The sequence below is a fragment of the Peromyscus eremicus genome, chromosome 6, assembly GCF_949786415.1.
Source record: "Peromyscus eremicus chromosome 6, PerEre_H2_v1, whole genome shotgun sequence".
NCBI classification, from domain to species: Eukaryota; Metazoa; Chordata; class Mammalia; order Rodentia; family Cricetidae; genus Peromyscus; species Peromyscus eremicus.
Window position 1 is genome coordinate 63,878,275 of NC_081421.1, and position 22,034 is coordinate 63,900,308.

Below are 22,034 nucleotides of genomic sequence, written 5' to 3' on the forward strand. Positions count from 1 at the left end.
GCACAGATGGAAATGGCCCACTGTTCTCTGGGGAGGGGGGACTGTGATTGGATAGACTTTTTCTGAGAAAATGCAAACCAAAACCAGCACCTATGTTGTCAAAATTACAGAGCTTAATAAACGCTATGGCTGACTGGTTAGTAGCTTTTAATTACTATTTTGTCAAATGTAACAGACATGGTTCTCCTTAGCGACATTCTTAATGTGTTTTGCTCTTGTTTATAATTTATATTAGGATATTATGTAGGGAATAGACCTATCTTGAGGCTGTCCATTATTTCAGAAACTAGACTATGGTCTCCTGTGACTACAGCCTGTCACTGTGGGACCAGCTTGTCAAAGTACACTACAGGGAGGGTGCTGGGACCCAGCTGGACTTAGAAGTCTGAGGAGGAGAAGGGGCCGTTGCTTGCTGGTGCTGGCTGCAGGCTCTGCTCTACCCTGACTTCTCACAGTGGTGGATGGTTGCTGCAGGTCACCCCCACTTCTCTGATGGAAGAGTTGGGGCCCTCCCATTGTGGTTGAAGTCCTATGTCGTTGCCTCTGGTGGCTGTCGGCAGGTCACCTCACAAGGGCTGCCAGACCCTGCCCTTGCAGGGCCTGGGGATGGTTCTAGAACAGACGAGGGGTGCCGTCCTGTCCCCTGGCCCTTCGGTTTCCTTTGTCATTTCCCAGTACTCTGTGAAGAGGGCAGGGCAGAGTCACCTTCTCACTTTGGAGATGCGGACGGAGGCTTGGGGAGGTGCATAAGGCAGGTTCTGACTTGGCCTGGGTCCCCTGGCAGCCAGGTGTGGTATCGTGTGTGTTGCTCTGGCCCAGACTCACGGAGCCCCAGGTACCTAGGCCAACAAGCAAATAGATGTCAGGTGTGGGTGATGGCTGAGGCCATCTTTGCTTTGGAATATAATTCTGAATCTGTGAAAGCCAGTGGAGAATCAGGCCATTGCTCAAAGGGTGTTTAATAAAAATCCCTAGTCAGCCATCACCATCATCTTCCTTAATGACACCTCATCCCCAGTTAGAGCAGACAGGACAGAAACAAGACAGAGGATGCTTTGCAGGAAGCTACCACCCAGCTGGCTCCTGGCTAGGCTTCCTCCATCTGCGCCATGCCTGGCTCGCACACCTCTCAGCCTCACTGCCTTCGCCCTGGGGTTCCCCAGCTCCAGCATCCCCCCCTTTGCATCTCCTTTGTTCCCCGCCTCTCTGCTCTCATCTGAGGGTTCCCAGTCCTAGGAAGTGTTAGAGGTGGGCTGTAGTTTTCAGGCAACATTTTTGTTGCCTAGCAACATGTTACAAGCACCTTCTTCTGTGAGGCTGCTTCCTCTAAAACAGCTGGGGCCAGGGACACTAGGACCAAGGAATCCTGAGGCCTCCCTGGGGTGAGGGAGGGATGAAGAGGAGGGAAAGGAGGGGGACGGACAGACAGACAGACAGACTTGCATAACTTGCATAAAGAGGGTAGTCATTCCTACTCTTCAGTGGTTTTGTGGCCAGAATCCTCTCTACTGTCCTGTCGTGGATCCCAGATGATGGTCAGTGTCGAAGTCCTGGCTTGGGAGCCATCAGAGGAAGTCACTTACTGGCTTGGGAGCCAAAACCAGCCTGAGGGTCCCCACCTGACCTGGCCCCTGACATTGTCTTGTTTCCTGAGATGCCATAGGCCTCCTGGCTTCTGCCTGTGTAACCAGCCCAGCTCCAGGTGCTCTGGGAGTGGGAAGGAAGATAGACAAGGAGGCAGAGTGTGATTTAAAGATGAAACAGGGACCAGGGAGGTGGCTCAGTGGGTAAAGGCACCTGCCACCAAGCCTGAGTGTGATCACGCGCTGATTCGAGACGAGGCTTCCATGAACCTGTCTTCTCAAAGATGGCCTTGAAGAGCCGAGGGTACTGCAGATGGTCACTCACTGCCCGGCCTGATCTGCCCTGCCAGTGTGGGCTGCTGAGTGAAGGGCAAGACAGTGCTCCAAAGATCACAGCCACAGACCTGCCCTTCATCCAGATGAGGACACGAGGCCCCTAGTGATCGGTACCATGAGGGACAGATTTCACACCTTCCCTCTTGGCCCTGCAGCTGACAGAAATCTCTGTGGTTCATCTCGTCTTTGTCTTGCCCCTCACTTTCCTCCAGCAAGCCCCTCTCAGTTCAAGAGACAGGAAAAGGGAATTCTAATGCTGGCAGCTTTCACCCCCCATGGTTAAGAGGCCCAAGGCTGTGGCCTGGGTCCCGGCAAGGAACACTGCCTCCAGAGGCTGCTCTTGTGGGTCATGGGACACACCGTCTTTGAGGACTTGAAAGTCTATCCAGCAAGAAAACTCCTCTTGAGGGGAAAAGTTGAGTGTGATTGGTTGTCTCCATCCTTTGCAAGTACTAAGCTTCATGTCTGAGCTGTGTTCCAGAACCTTCCAGTTAATCATGCCAACTAAAGTTTCAGGGAATTGGCAGTGGGAAGAGTGGACTGGAGCTAGCTCCTAAGAACCTACTACCTGCTACACTTGGCCATCCTTTTCTTGGAAAGATGTGATGCCCAGGCCCGTGGAAACATTTTAGAAGGAGATACTGTGGTCAGGGAGCCCTATGCCTCGTCCTTAGATGAGGACAAAGGCTAGCTCTGTCCTTGGCCTGGCCTGCAGTCCCTGCCTCTGCAATGACCCTTTTCTCCATGGCTTTCTAACGGCTGTAAACTCAGCCAGCTGGAATTCTCCCATCTCCCCTGGCTTCCAGGGTTCCTCCTCAGCACCCACTTCTCCATGGCAGGGGAGGTTTCCCACCCAAAGCGCTCACGCCTTTCCCTTGGGAAAATGAGCAAGGAAACCCTTTTCAGGGCATCCCTCCTTCTGTTCCTGTTTGTTCTTGGCCACAGAGTGATCCCCCCCTCCCTCCCACACTAACCCTGTCTAGGTGAGAAATTTGCTTGCCTGGGTGCCTGCTTTTCATTCTGAGGAGAAAACCCCCTTCTTTCCTCTAGGGCTCCATCCAGGACCAGGGTCTCTGCAGTAGTCCCTACCAGGGGGTGCCATTGAAGCCTTTGTGAATGTCCTTTCCTGGGGCTGTACATAACCTACAAGGCTGAACAGGGCAACCCTAGCTCTTAATTACAAGAGTCCTTTTCATAGAGATCCGGGCTCAGAAAGGGAGAAGGCCCCAGCAACCTCTCCACCCAACTTCCCTGGGCCTTTGTTTTCTTGGAGGCATCATATGGCCAAGCACGGGCTGTGGACTCAGGCAAATGCAAGCTTACACCCAGTGCAACCACTCAGCTGAGGCTTTATTCATTTACTTTTTGGGGGAGGTGGCGAAGATTGAACTTGGAGCCTTCCGTGTGCTAGGCAAGTGCTCTGCCTCTGAGGTTTATCTCCAACCCTAGGTTTTTGTTGTTCTGTATTTTAGACCAAGTCTTGCTATGTAGCTCAAGCTGGCCTTGAACTTATTATGCAACTCAGACTATCTTCAAACTCCTGATCCTCTGGCCTCAGCTTCCTGGGTGTTGGGATTATAGGCATGCACCTCCACCTCAAGCAAATGCTTTATTGTGTACACATCCCCTAATTGAGTGGAGCTGAGTTTCCAGTCAGGAAACAAGAACTGGTAAGTATTCATCTCATGGATCGGAGAGTGCGAACAGTTTGGGCACACGTGGCTCCGAGCTGGTACTTGATAAACGGTAACAGTGGTGGTTTTTTCCTGGAATAAAGCTACGATCCAGCCCTACCTACCTTCCTGGAATAAAGCTATGATCCAGCCCTACCCACCTCATGGAGATAGTTCCAGAAATAAAATGCGAAGAGAAATAGAATGCTTCTAAGATCACAGAGGAAATACTTTGCAAGAATCCCAACTACTTTTATTTTTGTCCCTGTGTATGGGAACTCAGCCCTCAGAAAGCCTTTTGCCTACAAGTCACGCTCCATGACTGACGGCAGTTGTCAAGAGAGGCTCAACCAGGAGAGAGAAGACTCCCAGACAGGGACGGAGGCTCTGGGTGGGTGGAGCTGAGTAAAAACCAAGACCAAGACAGCAGAGCCCCATAGAGGAATGAAATGACAACGTTGAAATGTCATTTCTTCCAAAGCCCTGGTTCATTCCTGGCCTCTTTCAACAGTTTGCCTGGTTCTGCTGACCTGCCTGGGGATCTGGGCAAGGCCTGTGTCGAGAAGTGGCAGAGGTGGCAAGCTCAGAGGGTGCTTGGTCAGGAAGGCAGTCTAAAGGAGCTGATGTCCTCAGCTCAAAGGAGTCCCAGACAGGAGGCCCAGTGTGAGCCGAATTCAGGAGTGTGAGCGTACAGCGTAGGGAAGCAGCAGCAGCTGCTTGCTGGGGATCAGGAAGACGATCTGGGCCTCTCTCCTTCAGTGCCAGAGGGGGAGGTATGGCCTCAATCTAAGGACACAGTCCTCAGCTCTTCAGTCAAAGCCACAGTTCCCAGCCTGATGACAGAGGAGAGCTTTTGTTCAGATCCCTGGCTTCTGTTCCCCGGGTGCCTCAGTGCAAGTCATCTCCATTATGGTAGCTGAATCCCAGCCTCCTTCCCAGGGAAAATAACAAACCAGAGTCCAGGAGAGCAAGGAGGGTCTTCACAGGGCTGGGAATCAGCACAGCCCTGGGGCAGGCCCCTCAGCCATGGTGCTGATGCGTGCCCCGTGTGACTCTGGAGGCCGTTTCTTCTTCCTATTTGTTTTCCAGGCCGGTAGGAGCCACTGTTGAATTGGAGCACTGGAGGTGCCCATGTTTGGGCAGAGTTCCTTGACTGCAGTTTAGAGGGAGCTAAGGTGTAGACTGACCATGAGGCAAGGTGCCTGGTGAGGACACCGCTGGAGTGCTGTGATGCAAGAACATGGAACCCAGATCCACAGGACAACTCACTGGATGTATAGTGATGGTGGAGCAAGCTCAGGAAGAATGCCCAGGTCATAGAAGATGGCCGTGGCGCTGTCCACACGCAGGAGAGAAGGGGTGATGGGTGCAGAGAGGAGCTGGGCGGCCAAGAAAGAACTGCTCTAAGAGCAGGCTCAGAGATCAGTTGATTACCCACGGCCCCACCCCCTACACCTCATGCTCATAGACCACAGACCTCCTGGTACAGCTGTTCCCACTTACTCTCTATGGTCTTGACTCCTCGGGGGCTCCCTGGATTGGGGACTCCCTGGATCGGGGACCTTGTCCTGACTCATTTTCTGCCACCTGTATCTGATCATACCTGGCAGGTCTGAGCAAAGTCTGGTGTCCCCCAAGAATGAATGGTGACTTGTGGAGGCATGGGTGATCTTCCCCTGAAAGTGGCTCCGTCCTGAGCCCTCCCAGGAGGCCGAGAAAGTGAAGGGCAAACAGAGAGGGGAAGAGCAGAAAGAGGGAAGACTGACAGAAGAGAAAAACAAGAAAAAGGAGAAGGCAAGAGGAGGGTGGGGGAGGAAGATGTGTGGTTAGGGACAGCAGCTACCAGCACAGCCCCCCTTCCTACCCCGTGCCTTCTTGCGTACTAAAATCCCATGCTGGAGATTTGGAGAGAGTGTGTCTTGACCTGCGCAGCTTCCTGGGCCCTCAGCCAACCTCATCCTTCTCCTGAGCCACCCTCCTCACCTGGGCCCTGCCACCCCAGGCATTCTGGTTGGCTCCTCCTAAATGTACTATTTTCAAAGCAGGTCCCTTGTCCCACGTGTCTAGGCCCATCTCAACACATTTGTCTCAGTTAAGCATGGCTTTTGTCACGTTGATGTTTGGAGTCTAGCCTTGTGAAGTTAGACTCTCACTCGCTGACTGAATGCAGTGGTTAACTGAGGCTGCCATGTGTGAGGAGAGCTAGGTGTGAGATACGTGTGACTTCTCATGTGGTGATCCCACAAACCTGGGAGAGCCAGGGCGTGCTTCCTGTCAAAGGGAAAGCCTGAAATGTGAAGAGGCAAGCACTCACCACAGCTAGACGTGGCAGCGCTGGCGGCGTGGGCATCCTCCCTGTTGGTCTCCCAGCCCACACCCTCTTCACCACACACATCCTCCTGGAAGATGCTTCCCCAGGAAGTGCTCCTTCTAGGCATAGCTTTCCTCCGTTTCCACACATTTTGTTAAACATTTCCCAATCAGAAAACATGGAAATATTTTTTAATAAGAAGAAAGAAACATTGCAAATTGAGAAAGCTTTGCCAGATGAGCCATCTGGTTTTTGATTTAATAACCATCCAAAGAGGTGGACGGCACTCCCTCTGAGCAGAAGACGGACTGTGGAGGGAAGGGCAGCTGGCTTCCCTCAAATGCTGTTCCCTCCAGCAAGGTTGGGGTGGGGGATCAAAAGGAAGAAACCAGAGGCTGGGGTGGGGGTGGGGGAGCAGAAACAAACCAAAATGAGGGAAGCTCAGTTGGGGTGTCCCTGGACTCTGGTGGTGGCGCTCCCTCACCTCCCGGGGCACATGCTGTTCGTCCCTAGGTCTGGAAACAAAGGGACAGATTTAGACATGCCTTGGAAAGATCCAGGCTGTCAAAGGGGAACACCCTTACGTCTCTAAACTCAAAGTCAGCTCTTGGAAAACAGTTTGCTGTCTTTGAGTATGAAGGGATCAGGGGTGGCTTTCTGCCCACATCACGGCACATGGTCTACAGGACTTGGGTTCAGCCTGTCATTTGGCGTTTGAAGATGTTTAGAGAAGAAACTGTCTTTTGGGTGGGAATAAGCAAGAAGAGCCCTGATGTCCCCTAAGGCGTTTACTTTTCAGCTAACTTTGAGTTTCAGCGACCTCTTTATATACTCCCCACATTTCCCCAGGGCCTCTGAGCAGAGGCCCACAAGCCCTTGAGAAATGGCTGCAATGGCCGGCCCTGACATGCTGAGGATACTTGATTATGAGAGCCAAGAGGGCCCTGGACAAAGGCAGAAGTAAAGACTCCATGATCTGTCTCCTTCAGCACCAGCTTATCAGGTTCCTTCTGAGGAGCAGGCAGTAGCCAGTCAGTCTCCCTCCCTCCCTCCCTCCCTCCCTCTCTCTCTCTCTCTCTCTCTCTCTCTCTCTCTCTCTCTCTCTCTCTCTCTCTCACACACACACACACACACACACACACACACACACACACAGCCTTGCCATTAGCCAGTGGCAGAGGCCCTGCCAAGCCAGAGAGGACCTAGCTAGGCCCAGAGACTGTCCCCATGCCCTGTCTTGCCTGTTGCAGCTGCTCTGTCTGGGCTGGGAACAGAGGTCAGGTCCCAGCTTCCGTGGGTCCTCTCACTTGCTGGGAGGAGCTAGTTTGGTTGGTTATCCTTTGAGGCTTTTTGTTGCTTACATGTGACATTGGGGTGACAGTCCTCATGGCAGCTTGTGTGGGCCTCTGTGACTAAATGGGCACCCCGTCTTTTTCCATGCATTTGTTCAACGAACATTCACTGAGTAGCAGGAATGCATCCGTAAGGGGGCCTGGCAAATAGGACCAACAAAGCCAAATGTGCATCCTGTTGGGTGGTGTGATACATGGGATAAGGTGTGGGGGGGGGGCGTCCCAGGACAGGAGCCGGAGCATGGTGGGTGCAGCAGGAATGCAGGTAGGAATAGGGTGGCCAGGAGCCTTACCAAGATACTGGCATGTGAGCCAAGGACTGCTGTAGTCTGCGGGAAGAGGCTTGTAGGAAAGCCAGGAGCGGGGGAATAAAGCTAGACTGTTGAGTTGCTGAGCGGATGTCAGAGAGGACACAGGAGGCTCATGGCAAAGGGGTTCAAAGAGGTCCCGTGGGTGTGGAAGGGTGGTCCTTAGGCACTCGGAAGGACTGGCTTTCGCTCTGAAGGACCCAGGAATGTCTGCCATGCTCTTTGATGAAAAGTGATCCCCCTGCTGCGGTGAAACCATGGTGGTCCAAGGTGTGGCTGTGCCAGCAGAAGCAGAGAGGCCTGTTAGCCAGCACCTCAGGCTCCACCTGAGAGGACAAGGCTGTACCCAAACGAGAAGACAAGTGTTCACACACTGATGGCTTTCTGAGGTGACACTGACAGGATCTGATGGAGCAGGGGAGATGGAGAAGCAGCTGCCACCCAGAAGTCCGAGAGCCCTGGCAGATGACAAAGCTCTGTGGAGAAGCCGGACTTTCCCGAACAGCAGTGTCTCATGCCTCCTCTCCCTCCGCGTCCTGTGCGGCTGTCCTTGCCACGAGGACAGAGCCCCAGTGGGGGAGGCTCTTCCAGAGGCAGTCACATGCCTCTCTCTGTGACATGCACAGAAGGCTGATAGCTCTTGCACATTCTGGTAAGATAGGCAGGGCTGGATTAGACCTGATTCCCTGAAGACAGGACAGGGACAGGGTTCGTTCAAGGTCACCAAGCCATTAGGGTATGAAGGACAGTCTTGGGGTTTTCCTCCAGTTCTGCCAAAGCAAATCCTGCCCAAAGGACTGTCATGGCAGAACAGTCGACAGTGGATAGTCAGCACGGTGTCAAACCCTGTTCTCATTCATGGAAAAGGAACTCTGGGAGCTGCTGTCCCCCTTTACCGGGAAACCAGGGACAGTGTACTGCATGTACTATGGGGAAGGACCAAGAATTTGTGGCCTGGTCCCAGAGTCTGTGTTTCACATTGACGCCGAACAGGCTGGGGCCTCCCAGCAGCAGAGCCAGAGCAACAGCTGGATAGTGAGTGTTCTGTGTGGTGTGGGCCAGAGCAACAGCTGGATGGTGAGGATGCTGTCTGGTGTGGGAGTCAGGGGAAGAGCTCCAGCCACCAGGAGCGTTGGAGCGGGGTCTCCTGGGATCAGTTAGACGGACCGATGGAGACAAGGGCGGACACGGTGGGATTGAGAGGTGTGCGCACAAGGCAAGCTCAGGACACTGAGGAAGCCAGAGGAAGAGGCCTAGAAAACGTGCTGGGAGAGGGAAAGGAGCGAGCTGCTGAAGATGCCAAAGAGAACCATCTGAGGAGAGCGTGTGGTGGGGTCCAAGGCTACCGCTGATCCAGATGCATACTCTTGAGTTCTTCACTGGAGATCGATCTGAGCAGGAAGACCCCAGCTCTGCGCAGTGTCCGACGGAGAATCTGAGCATGGAGTACAAGTTGAGCGCAGTCATCCTTCTGGAGGAAGTTCTGCACACGGCCTAGCTTGATTCTTGCGACATTCCAGCAAACAAACCAACCCCAGACAAATGGCGGGAGCTACTACATCCCTCAGATCCATATGGAAAGACTCTCCTAGGGAGAGACTACTTTCCACAAGTGTCCACACTCCTTTGGAGACAAAGGGAGATCTGTATTCTCTTCTCTTGGGCGTCATTCCCATCACTCTGTTCTGGAACAGGTCACAGCCAGTGTCAAGAAGCCGTGTTCTTATGAATTGTGAAAACCAAGTCCAAGCTCAAGGAATTTGGCAGCCACTTTGACAAAGGTCGGTCTGCCGAAGACAAGGGCTGGGGTCGCTCGAGCGTGCTCCCCTGGGTGACTGGAGCTTGCATTGCATTCGGGATGGCACAGGAACAGCCATATTCAAGCCACAGACGTTTAGTGAGCACCTACTACCTGAAAGGTCTGGAGGTGGTACCCAGAAAGGGCTACAGAGAGAACTATTATGTAACTGTAGGGTTAATAGGCCAATGGAATAGTATGAAGAACTCAGAAATAGAACTACTTCCACGTGGAGGAAGTACTGAAAGTCAGGGGGAGGAAAACCAGTTTCAGATGAACTGCAGAGTCTCATAACCTCAGGGAGGGAGGGAGGGGTTTCCTAAACATCACACAAAACACTAAGGGTAATGAAAATGGAGAAATGCAACTTCAATGAAGCCCCAAACCTCCATTAAAGATACCTGAATGTCAGCGAGTGACAGCAAGGTGACTCGGCAGGTCCATGTGCTCGTCACCAAGCCCGATGATCCGAGTTCCCTCTCTGAGATCTGTGTGCTAAAAGGAGAGAATCTTTTTCCACAAGTTTTCCTCTGACCTCTATATGCAGGCCGTGACATGAGCCACCCAATAAAACAAATAAATGTATGATTGTGATCTGCATGGGTCAGGAATTCCAAGGCATCTTCAGTGGATACCTTTGGCTCAAGATGTCTCATGAAGTTAGGACTTGTCTCTCTTCCAGTGTCTAGGCCTCCAAGGTCATTCCTGTGCTTGGCGGCACAGAATGAACCCTCACTGTAGGGAGGGGGAGATGGGGGAACTTTCCATTGGCTTGCTTCAAGACCTAGGCAGTGACTTCTCTCAGGAAGAGCAAGCCAGAGAGAATAGGTGGGAAATCACCAAGACAGAAACCACAGCCCCTGACAGTCTAACTTCTGATGAGGACTTCCATCACTTCCGCTACGCTGTATGCATTAGAAGTGAATTACTAGTTGAACCCACGTTCAAAAGACAGTACTGCGAAGATGTGCGTCTACCTCGGGATGGGGACGGATGACTAGCAGCCATTTCAGAAGCTACAGAGCACACTGAGATGAAGTCCACTGTGAAGAAAAGGAGCCAGGGAGAAACACAGAGTCCAGGATAGTGGTCACTAGTGGGAAGTGTGATAGAGTTGTGGGAACACACCGGTGGGCATGGTGGTTGCAGTTGGATGGTCCTTCCTGGGCGTTTATTTTCTTGGTACTTTTTGTGTATTTTGTATACATATTTGTGTGTTGTGTATGGGTTACTTTTCTTATCTCTGCATCAAAAATGCCCGGCTAAGGCAGCTTAAGGAGGAAAGGCTTTATTCTGGCTTACAGCTTGGGAATGTAGTCCACTATGGCCAAGAAAGCATAGCAATAAGGTCATGAGACTGCCAGCCACATTGTGTCCACAGGCAGGATGCGGAGACGTGAACTGCGGGCGCTCAGTTCGCCTCCTCCCATCTCCCATCTAGGACCCCAGCCTATGAGGTAGGGCTCTCCTGTTCTGGATGGTCTTATAAATTAAACCTCTCGGAACACATACTGGTAGACACACGCTGAGGTGGTTCCTGGCTGATTCTAAACCCTGTTAAGTTGATGTGGACAGTAAGCATCTTACTTCATAACAATTGTTACATGTATTTTTCTTCACCTTGAGATTTTTGTTGTTGTTTGCTTGCTTTTGAGACCAGATCTCTATCCCAGACTGGCCTTGAACTTGCTAAGTAGCTCAACTCTTGATCCTCCTGCTCCAACTCCCAAGGGCTGGCATCTGCAGGTGTGTAGCACAGTCCAGGTATATCAGGGCTGGGTATCAAGGCCAGGGCTTTATGTGTGCTAGGTGTCTTAGTTACTCTTCTATCGATGCAGAGAGACACCATGACTAAGGAAACTTATAAAAGAAACCATTTAATCGATGGCTTGCTTACAGTTTAATTAGAAGGCTAGTCTACGGCCATCATGGCTGGGAGGGTGGCAGCAGGCAGGTAGCCATGGCACTGTACACTAGCTGACATCTTACCTGGAAACTGGGGACAGAGAGAATGACTGGACCTGTTGTGGGCTTTTGAAACCTCAAAGTCCACCTCCAGGAATATACCTCCTCCAATGAGGCCACACCTCCTAATCCTTCCCAAAAGAGTTGCACCAACTGAGAACCAAGCATTCAAATATATGAACCTATGGGGGCCATTCTCACCGAAACCACCATAATAGGCAAGCACTCTATCACTGAGCTACAGCCCCAGATCTTTGGATTGCTTTTATATTTGATATGTATGTCTGCAAAACCTTTTATCATTTACTTATTTATCTGCTTGCTTACTTATTTTAGTTTTTTTGTTTTGTTTTGTTTTGTTTGAGGTAATAGGCTGGTCTCTGAACTCACTACAATCCTTCTGCCTCAGACTCTTGAGGCCTGATTGCAGGCATGTACCTCAGACCTGGCTTTCTGCAGAGCCTCCATGGTCTGTGGTCCTGTAGTGTTTGCTGTGCATTCCTATTTCTCCCCACTTAGCCATTTCTGGAGGCATCGACCTCCGTGGCTCTGCTGATGGACTTAGTGTTTTCCTCCAGGTCCCTAAAGCCATGCGTGGACTGTGCACTTTTGGAAGCTTTGGTTTTAAGCATTGTCTGTTCACTTCCAGGGTAGGTGAAAATCTAGCTCCCTGTATTCCCCTCAGCTCTTCCTGTCCCTGGTCCTTATATAATAACTCTGTCTTATTTTTGTTAAACCGGAAATCAATGTTTACATCACTTAGTTAAGACTAATTTGACTCTATTCATAATTGGATCCTATAGTAAAATTTCATTATTTTCCTTTTTCTGTGGAAGTTTTCATTTTCTCTAATTGCTAATTATCATTTTTCTTCATTTGCTTAGGTTTCTATGTACTCATCACTAGTTAAATTCCAAATCTTGCCATTTGTTTGAACCTCTTTTGGGGAAGTTCGGGTTTCTCAGGCCTTTAAAAGTTATCTTCCTGAGCCTGGCTCCAGAACCTGCCACCTTTGGACCTGTCTCCACAGCTGCATCATGGTGTCCTGGCCTTTCCTCTTCCATGAGGCAGCCTTCTCTAGCCCTGCTCTTCTTTCTCCTTGCCTTGGAGAACCCAATCCCACTGTGCTGACTAGTTTTATGTTAGCTTGACACAAACTAAAGCCATCTGAGAGGAGGGAGCCTTAATTTAAAAAATACCTCCATAAATCCGGCTGTAGGCCATTTTCTTAATTAGTGATTGGTGGGGGAGGGGTCAGCCCACCATCCCTGGGTTGGTGGTCCTGGGTTCAGTAAGAAAGCAGGCTGAGCAAGCCATGAGGAGCAAGCTAGTAAGCAGCACCCCTCCATGGCCTCTACATCAGCCCCTGCCTCCAGGTTCCTGCCCTGCTTGAGTTCCTGCTGTTGATAATGAATAGAGATGTGGAACTGTGAGTGAAATAAACCTTTTCCTCCCCAAGTTGCTTTTGGTCGTAGTGTTTCATCACGGCAATAGCAACCCTAAGTAAGACACCCACTATGGCTTCCTGGGGAAAACAAACCTTCTAGAGCCTTGTGAATGGGAAAATGTCCTCCACTCTCTTTCTCTTTCAGACTCAGCTAAGGTTTGGTGCTGTCTTTGATATTTTCCTACTGCTGTGATAAGGCATCATGAGCCAGTCAACTTATAGAAGAAAGAGTTTATTGGGGCTTACAGTTTCAGTGGCTCCACAGCCACCACAGTGGAGAGCATGGCAGGCAGGCAGGCACTGGAGCAGTAGCTGAGAGCTCACATCTTGAGACACAATCACAGGGCAGAGAAAGCTAAGTGGAAATGAGCCTTTTGAAACCTCAAACCCCAACCCCCGTGGCACAGCTGCAACAAGGCCACACCTCCTGTCCTAGTTAGGGTCACTATTGCTGTGACGAAACACCATGACCAAAGCAACTTGGGGAGGAAAGGGTTTATCTGGCTTACACTTCTACATCACTGTTTATCATCCAAGGAAGTCAGGGCAGGAACTCAAACAGGGCAGGGACCTGGAGGCAGAGCTGATGCAGAGGCCATGGAGAGGTGCTGCTTACTGGCTTGCTCCTCATGGCTTGCTCAGCCTGCTTTCTTATAGAACCCAGGACTACCAGTTTAGGGATGGCACCACCCATCGTGGGCTGGGTCTTGCCCCATTGATCATTAATTAAGAAAGTGCCCCACAGGCTTGCCTACAGCCTGATTCCATGGTAGGGATCCCTTTTGAGTCTCCCTCTTCTCTAATGACTCCAGCTTGCATCATGTTGACATAAAACCATCCAGGACACCCCTAATCCTTCCCAAAGAGTTCCACCAACTGGGGACCAAGCATTCAAATGGGGCCATTCTCATTCTGGGCATCACAGGTGGTTTTGGAATTCTGGTATCTCTTGACTAAGATTCTGGTTTGGAAATTATTTTCCTTTCGATTGACTGTTAGATTTTTTTTTTAACTTTATGTGTACAAATGTTTTGCCTGCATATGTCTATGCACCATGGGATGTCTGTGGAAGCCAGAGAGGGCATTGGATCCCCTGGAACTGGAGTTACAGGTGGCTGTGAGCCACCATGTGGGTGCTGGGAACTGAACCTGGGTTCTCTGCAAGAGCAACAAATGCTCCTAACCACTGGGCTGCCTCTCCAGCCCCATTTCCCTTTAGAATTTTGACAGACGTATCTGGCCTTCTAACTTCCAGTGTTTCTGGGGGAAAGTCAAAGGTCGTTATAATTTGTGGTTTGTGTTTGTCTTTCTCCTCCTCCCCTCCCCCCTTGGGGTCACAGAACCCTGCGGGGGATCTCCTTCCTTCTCCACGGCATTGGGAACTTGCACACCAATGTGCCTTGCTGTGGCCGAGATCGTTGTCCATTGTGCTGGGACCTTGGTGACGCTCAGCTCTTCTGTGCCGGGGAATTTTTTGGATGACTTCTTCAGTGATGACCTCCTTCCCTCACCAGTGCTTTGTTTCTGAAACTATTCTCTGGATCAGTAGACAGATTCACCAATTTTCTTATACTTTATGCTCATTTTTATTCTTTGAGTTTTCTGCCATTTGGGAGACCTGCTCAATTTCTCTTCCTGCTCTATTCAATTGGCTTTTCCTGGTAGAACACCCCCCCCCCTTTTAAATTGAAAATAGATTCTTCTCTCATATAATACATCCTGACCAGTTTTCTTGCCTCATAGGTACAAGGTCTTATTGTATCTCCCTTGCAATGTTAATTATAGGTTCCCTCCCCACCCCCACCCCTCAAGCCCTGCCCAAGAGTTCTCTGTGAATGATCTGTTGATCCTGACTCCTTTTCTTTTGATTTAAGTGACTAATTTCGTCTGTCTTTGTGTGTTAGAGGCCTTCTTCCTTCAGGTGCATGGAGGTTCCTGCTTGCTTGCTTACTTTTAAAGGTAGGAACTACGAACTTAGGCGTAAGAGATTTGTGGAGCAAAGGTAGGCATGTATGTTTAATGAGACATCTCTCCAGCCATGTTTTTCCTGTCTCTTACTTATTTTGTAATATTAAATAGAAAAGAAAAGAAAGAAAGAAAACCATGGTTCACCCTGATGGAAAAAAATTATCAATTATAATAATTACTGTTGAGTTCAAAGAAAAACTTCATCCTTAGCCCTTAAAGAAAAACACGAAACTACTTCCTCCCCAAAATGCTCTATTGCAAAAAATAGCATGAGATTAGTACGTGGATGTGTGACATGTGTAAACCATAAAACTGTGAATAGGCTTGGAGCGGCTCTTCCCTCCCACAGTCCTGAATCACCAGCTGATTGCTAGAGCATCACTTCCTGCTTGGTGAGTTGCACCGTGGGTCTCATCTCCATTACAGTGCTTACGCCTCAGCTGTCAGCAGGCTCCTCCCATAGCCCGCCCCACCCCTGAAAGAGGAGGGGGTAATTAGTAAATGAGTGGCTTTCTCAGGATCTGTTTCTCTTTGTCTCAGCACACAGCAAAGGTATATATAACACGCTGAATGAAAAAAGAAACCTACAAGAGTATTTTTTAAAACCACAGGGGAAAAAAAGTAGTTACATATTATCTTTTAAATTTTTTTTTTTTTGAAAAAAAGTCTCTGTCTCTAGCCCTGGCTAGCCTGCACGTCACCCTGTAGACCAGGCTGGCCTCTAACTCACAGAGATCCTCCTGCCTCTGCACTCCAAGTGCTGAGATTAAAGGTGTGCGCCACCACCCCGGCTTGCCTGGCATGCAATTCCCCTTTGACGTCTAACCTCTGTACCCCAGAATTCGCACATGTGTAAATTAGACGATGCGATGCTGAGGGCGGCCAGCAGCTTGAGAACACTAGCGTCAGCTGCAGATTTGCCAGAAAAGGACAACGTGTATGGTATCGCGAACGTTGCTGCGCATGCCACACACTAATCTTGGTCACCTGGTTGGCATTCACGGCTCCCCACTGCTTCTCCAGGGACACCTGCAAACACACTTCCCTGCCTGGGGCCTGGCCTCTGTAGGCTTGCGGGCAGCCACTTCATGCTCAGACGGCAAGGGTCTCGTGTCGCTGGTGCTTCTGTTCCGGTGTCAAGTACTTCAGCCTAAACTTCAAGACAGTCCCGTGACTGTCTCGATACATCATCCATTGGGGCTCTTTCCTCTGAGGTCGTAATTCCCGCTCTCTCTGTTCCCGCCTTTGCCTGTACACGCAGTTACGGCTAATGTGTGGTGAGCACTTACTCTGGGCTATGTACTCGCACTGTGTCGCTGCTGCCTGTGGGTTATTTAAATCTTCCCATTAGCAGATAAGGAAACCGAGTCACAGAGGCTTTTAAGTTACTTGTCCACAGCCATGGAGCTACACAGTGCAGCTGGCACTGGCCCATACCCTGACACCCTCCCCGCTCCTGACTGAACCTCAGTGTACTCAGACCTGGCCCGAGATTGCTTCCCAGAAAATACTCTTCCTAACCAGTCACACTGGCTGTGCCCCTCCCAACCCCCACTACGTTTTCGTCTGTGCTGCTGGTTCATTGTGCGGGCTCCATCCCTCTTCTGTGTCCTTCCCACTGAGTCTCGCCCCGTCCCCACTCCCAGAGTCTGGTTTTGTAGTCTAGAGGCTGGAGCCAGGGCCCATCATCTCCTAACATGCAGGAAGGGACGCAGGCCAAGGGCCTGGAAGGACAGGCAAGCAGGACAGCAGACGGGTACCTGTCCAAGGTGTGTCAGACTGGGGTGAGGGTGGCCCAGTGGGGCCACTCAGTCCTCAATCCTGGAGGGAAGAGTGGGATGTTAAGCCTGTGCTTTTCCAGGATGGCCAGGGGAGCAGGACAGGCCAGCCCGCGGATATGAGCCTGGAAGGAGCAGCCAGCCAGGGTCCGAGGAGAGAAGCAGAGCATGGCTAGGAACTGGGGACAGCCTTCTTTAAAACAGGGGTGACAGAGCAATTCGGGCCATCTTCAACTGTCCCCAGGAGTTCCAGGTACCTGTGCCCTCGTACAGGCGCAATGAAAAGACACTGCCACCTGTGGATGATTAGAGACTGGGCCCGAGGGCAGCTGCACCTGCAGCCATCTTGGTCCCAGCCATGCACACCTACCCCTCAGATGGTTTCCTTGTTGCTGTGCCCCATCTTTTCAAGCATCCTGCTCACCACAGACCTTCCTAGAGATTCTTGCCATGCTGTATTTCCTACCAGGGAGCCCAGAATGGCTTCCACGCCTTCTAATACCAAACACAAACATCTGTCCATAGAACTCCAGGCCCTCCAACCTCTTCTGAGCACTGGCCTCCCAAGCCATCTCATTGTTTACTGCTGAAGCCCAGGTGCACTCCTCTCATGGACACTTTCTCTCACTCTCTAGGACACATGTCAGTCACTTCCGCTTCTCTGGTGCACAACGGGGCAGCAGAAACACATGGACTTTGTTTCCATTACTTCCTGTGTGTCTTCGGACAAGTCACTCAACGTCTCTGTGCTTCTAGCTGCTTACCCATCAGACACTTCAAAGGGTGCTGTAAGAAACAGAACCCTTACGTTCAGAGCATCAGTTGTATACCACAGGTACTCAATAAATGGCATCCTTCGTACTGTGTTTGGTGTTCTCCAGCGGAGACGCTTCCCTCTGACTAGCAACAGTTCTTCCCTTCAGGTGCATCTCCAGACGCACATGTGCTTGCACACGCCCTTGCACACCTCACCTGGAAGACAGGGCTGGGGAAGCAGTGCGGGGTGATCACTCATGGGGTTCTGGACTCCGTTGTGTATGGAGGTCACAGCCGAGCATAGCCAGGGCCCAGCCCTTGCCAGCCCTTGAGTCTGTACGCCATGTGTCGGCCTCCTGGGTTACAACGTTCTCAAACAGCTGCCCCTCGATCCAAACAGATGTCCCCGGTCCAGGCTCTGTTCCCCACGTAGTGGCTTCTGAGTAGGTGACTGGGAGATTTATCAGGACCAGGAGTGCACTGTATGCCACTCACATTGGTCCAGTAGGATGACCCTTGGAGAAAGGCTCTTCCTCCTCACCGTCTCCCCTGGGCCCTGCTTGCTGAGTTTGAGGCTCTTTTCCCAGGCCTGTCTGGAGAACTGCAGCTCTGCTCTGCCGTGTTACCGTCACAGAGCACCACGGGCTGGGTCATTTACGAAGAAGAAAAGGCTAGTTGCAATGCTTTGGGAGGCTGGGAAGTCCACTGTCAAGGTGACGACAGATGTAGTGTCTGGGGATGCGCCCTGATGCCACGTTGTCCTCCAGAGGGAAGGAGGGCTGTGTCCTCACAGCAGAAGGCACAGGATCAAACCAAGCAGACGGATGCATAAAACCTTGTTTTTAAGCCAGGTGAAGTGTCACGGGCCTGTAACCCTGTCACTTGGGAGATGGAGGAGGAAGATCAGGAGTTCAAGGCTAGCCTGAACTATGTAGCTCACGAGACGCTGTCAAATAAATAAATAAATAAATATCTCCATCCATTCATGAGGGAGGAGTCTTCCCAGCAACATTTGCATTTTAGGAGGGAACACATTTGAACAATAACACGCACCTTCAAGCTAGATGTGATGGTTCGTGCCTTTAATCCCAGCACTCTGAAGGCAGAGGCAGTTAGATCTGAGTTCAAGGTCAGTCTGATCTACAGGGCAAGCTCTAGGACAGCCAGGGCAACATAATGAGACCCTGTCAAAAAAAAAAAAAAAAAAAAAAAAAGGCATCTGGAGGTGGAGGGGTCTCACCCACTCACTTACAGAGCCCCCTGGAAATGTCTGCATCTCCCCAAAGCAGAACTCCTGGGCTGAGTTCCCTGGAGAAAAGCAAGGCAATATGGGTGAAAAGGCCTCCAAGCAGAGAACATATTATGATATTTCCAGCTGTGTCCTGCCACAAATATTTATCCAGGTCAGAAAGGAGGCTGTGCTTCTGTGAACATGCCAGAGCTCCTGCCCATGAAGTCAGCTTCAAGATAGGCTCAGACCACAATGGCCTCCCTCTAGACACACAGGAGCTGCCAGTCTTGGGACCCATTAACTGTCTTAAAGAAAGTAGTGTGTGTGTGTGTGTGTGTGATCTATTCTGACCAAGAGCCTGTGGCCTCAGATTCATCATATCCACATGCATTTAGAAGGTCGGTTTAGAAGGAAAATTTAAATTGTATTCCTGCATGATTTCATCCTAAGCTTTCCTAGCAACAGTGAGAGGACGTCTACAGTGCATTGCAAATCGTGACAAAACACTGTGCCTTTGGGACTCAGCTGCTGCAGGCAGGTCCTGCCTGGGCCCAGACGCAGGACCTTCAGGAGCCTAACGGGAGATGCCACACTGTCACCAATGCACCTTCCTCAGCAGATACCCCATCTCCTCTGCCTCCCATAGCCTCTGCTCCTGGCAGTGGTTTCACGGACTAACTCCTGTCTTCCCTTGGCAGGTACCACGACCAGCAGGATGTAACTAGTAACTTTCTGGGTGCCATGTGGCTCATCTCCATCACGTTCCTTTCCATTGGTTATGGGGACATGGTGCCCCACACATACTGTGGGAAAGGTGTCTGTCTTCTCACCGGCATCATGGTGAGTACTCTGCCCCCTGGCCCGCCCTCCAGGTGTTGCAGGAGCACAGAAGGGCCCATTTGGGGAGGGGGAGGGATGCTAGTCACTAGGAACGGGATGTCTGTCCCCTGCACATCAAAAGGCCAGCGTGAACTGTGCAAACCTAGTTTTCTGAGCCCACCCCCAAGCGCGCTGGGATTGGCTGCTGCTCTGACCCTCTCACTACATGCTACTCCCAGGAAACACCGGGCTTGTAGTTTACCATGCTCCTTCCTGTGTCCCAGGTTCCATAGACCTCGGTACCGGTTCTGATCAAGTTAAGCTGGAGCTCAGAAATAGAACATTGAGCCAGCCTGAGGGACCTGTGTCCTGGATGGGCTTGGCTGCTGGCTGGAGTCCTGGTGTGCCCGCACGGCTCTCGGCTTGGCTTGGCTTCCTTTCCGAGGCTTTGTCTTCCACACTTGCACAACAGAGCACCGGCTCTGAGGGCCGAACGCTTTCCAGTATGGGTGTCTGATAAGGCCAGCAGGTCTCTAGGTCCCCAGCACCGAGGTCCATATCTTCCCACCCTTGGCCAAATGTCTCAGGATCCAAGGAGCTCTGGGACGCACATGTCCCTGCCGTTTTACTGAGGTTGGGTGCAGCACATAGGAGGGGTGTGGTGTGCGAGTTAGAGGCAGGATCTGAGTTTTCGCTCTACCCTCACTGTGGCCTCTGGGCCAGCTGTCACCTGGGGAGCTTGTACTTTCCTGGGTAAAGTGAAGCTGGACACCTGACTGGCCTCCTCGCTGGCTCGTGGAGGACCATTGGGGTGAACAATGCTGTGCCCAGGCTATCCCCACTTTCGAAGCAGCTGGGGTTGGGGGATACTATGGGGGTGGGACAGGCCGTGTTCCCCTTGGATGCCCTGCACGGAGTCCTAGAACCAATGCCAGACTTCCTTCTCTCAGCCCAGGAGTGACCCCGGAGAGAGGGCACACAGCTAGGCCCAGGGACATCAAGGCTGGCGCTGGAGGGACGGAACCGATGGGGTGCTCGAGGCCTGGTGCTAGGTCCCCGTGGACCGGCCCTCAGCTTTCCCCTCACTGTCCTGCTCTCAGCCTGAGCTGTTGCCGTGACACCCCCCTCTCAGGGCTCCTTGCGCCTCAGTCCCTTTCTCGCTGCTCCCAGGAAGCAGGGCAACCCCTTCCTGTGAGGCAGGGAGTGACCTGTGTCTGCAGAAGGGAAGGTTCCAGCTAACTCCATCAAGGGAGGGGAGAGTGTCCCTCTCTGCTCAGCACGGTGGCCATCAGAGCTGACGTTGGTGGGCAGGAGCCAGCTGGCCACTAGGAGAAGAGAAGACCCCAGGGCAGTGGGAGGCTGGCCACAGCCTCCTGCCCTTGCATGTGAGCAGGGAGCCTTGAAACAGCCAGTGGTGAGAGAGGCAAAGGGCCAGGCTGGGATAAATCATGGTAAGTGCAAGGCTGTAGAACAAACACCTCCCATCGTTCAGTAGGAGTCTGTCTGGCAGGACTCCAACTGTCACCAGGAAACCAGGCCGAGAGTCTTCCTACCAGAAAGGAGTGAAATGCCACCTGAAGGCTGCAGCTTTCCTTCTGAGACTCCCGGAGTGGGCTTCGGCCCCACCCCAGCGCTCAGGCAGGGGGCTCAGAGCCTCACTGCCAAGAGGTGGACAGGCCTCTGTTATTTTTAAATACCAGCCATTCTCCCCCTCAGCATGGAGCTGTGCCCCATCCAAGAAGCTGCCCAGGCCCACTGTTTCCCTGGCTCCCTGGCTTCACATCTCCTGGCTTCTGCTCTAACGCCTGGTAAAAGCACAGAAAGCCCTAACCCAAGACGCGGCTTCTCTAGCCTAGGCAGTGGTCTTCCTGGGCTTCCTCCCCTCCTTCCAGCACCACTGGTGGCTGTGTGGGCCCACAGGGTTCCTTGTGGATTGCAGTGGGATCCAGCTGGGAAGGGCCAGCAGGTGAGGGACCCCACACTGCTTCCTGTGTTACAGTTCCCGCACAGGCCTTCCCTGGGAGTGCTGCATAAAGCCGGGCTCCAGGAATATGAGCCTTTTCCTCACAAAGGCTCCAGCATGAGACATTCCCTCTGTTCTTTGTCAGTATCTTTGCCCGCATTAAATGCTACTCACTCTGGAGCCTGGTGGCTTTTTTTTTTTTCTATTCAACGTGACTCTCCAGCTGAGTCATTCCTTTCTAGGGGCTCACATTGCTAAGGCTAACCCCCCACCACCACCACCACCACATGATGTATATCTCCTGATTATTATTCCAAGGGCCTTGACTAGAGGTAGGGCTTCCTGTTTGGTTACCATGGACACCACCAAGGCCAAGGCAAGGGCTGCACAGGAAGAGAAAGGGAAGGATTTAGTGTGCCTGCTGCAAACGGCCTTAATCATTGTTTTCCTTTGGCAATCCAGCAACTGCATAATTATCTGCCATTAGGCAGGGCATATAACTGTCTGGACAACTTGACACTGTTGGCATAGGCCCGGAGCACTTGAGAGTTCACTCATTAACACAAATCTACCTTGAGCCGCAGCATCTCCCCATGAGGAATTTTTCAGGATACTTTACAGCGCTGTTAATATTCAGCACCCAGAAGGGAGAGGAAGCTCTGGGCTCTGCCTCTGTGGGTATCTGGGAGAACCCCGGGGCCCCCAGAGGGGCGCCTTAACTTCGTGTCCGTGACTGGGCTTCTCGG

At 51.6% G+C, this 22,034-nt stretch overlaps 1 protein-coding gene across 1 annotated transcript in view; it reads left to right on the plus strand.

Annotated features, from left to right (window-relative positions):
* The window catches only part of Kcnn3 (potassium calcium-activated channel subfamily N member 3), a 144,786-nt gene that overhangs the window by 103,531 nt on the left and 19,221 nt on the right, over positions 1-22,034 (plus strand). Inside the window, exon 4 of the mRNA XM_059265688.1 lies at positions 19,205-19,346. Coding sequence (XP_059121671.1) covers positions 19,205-19,346 — 142 coding nt within the window. The remainder of the gene's footprint in view (positions 1-19,204; positions 19,347-22,034) is intronic.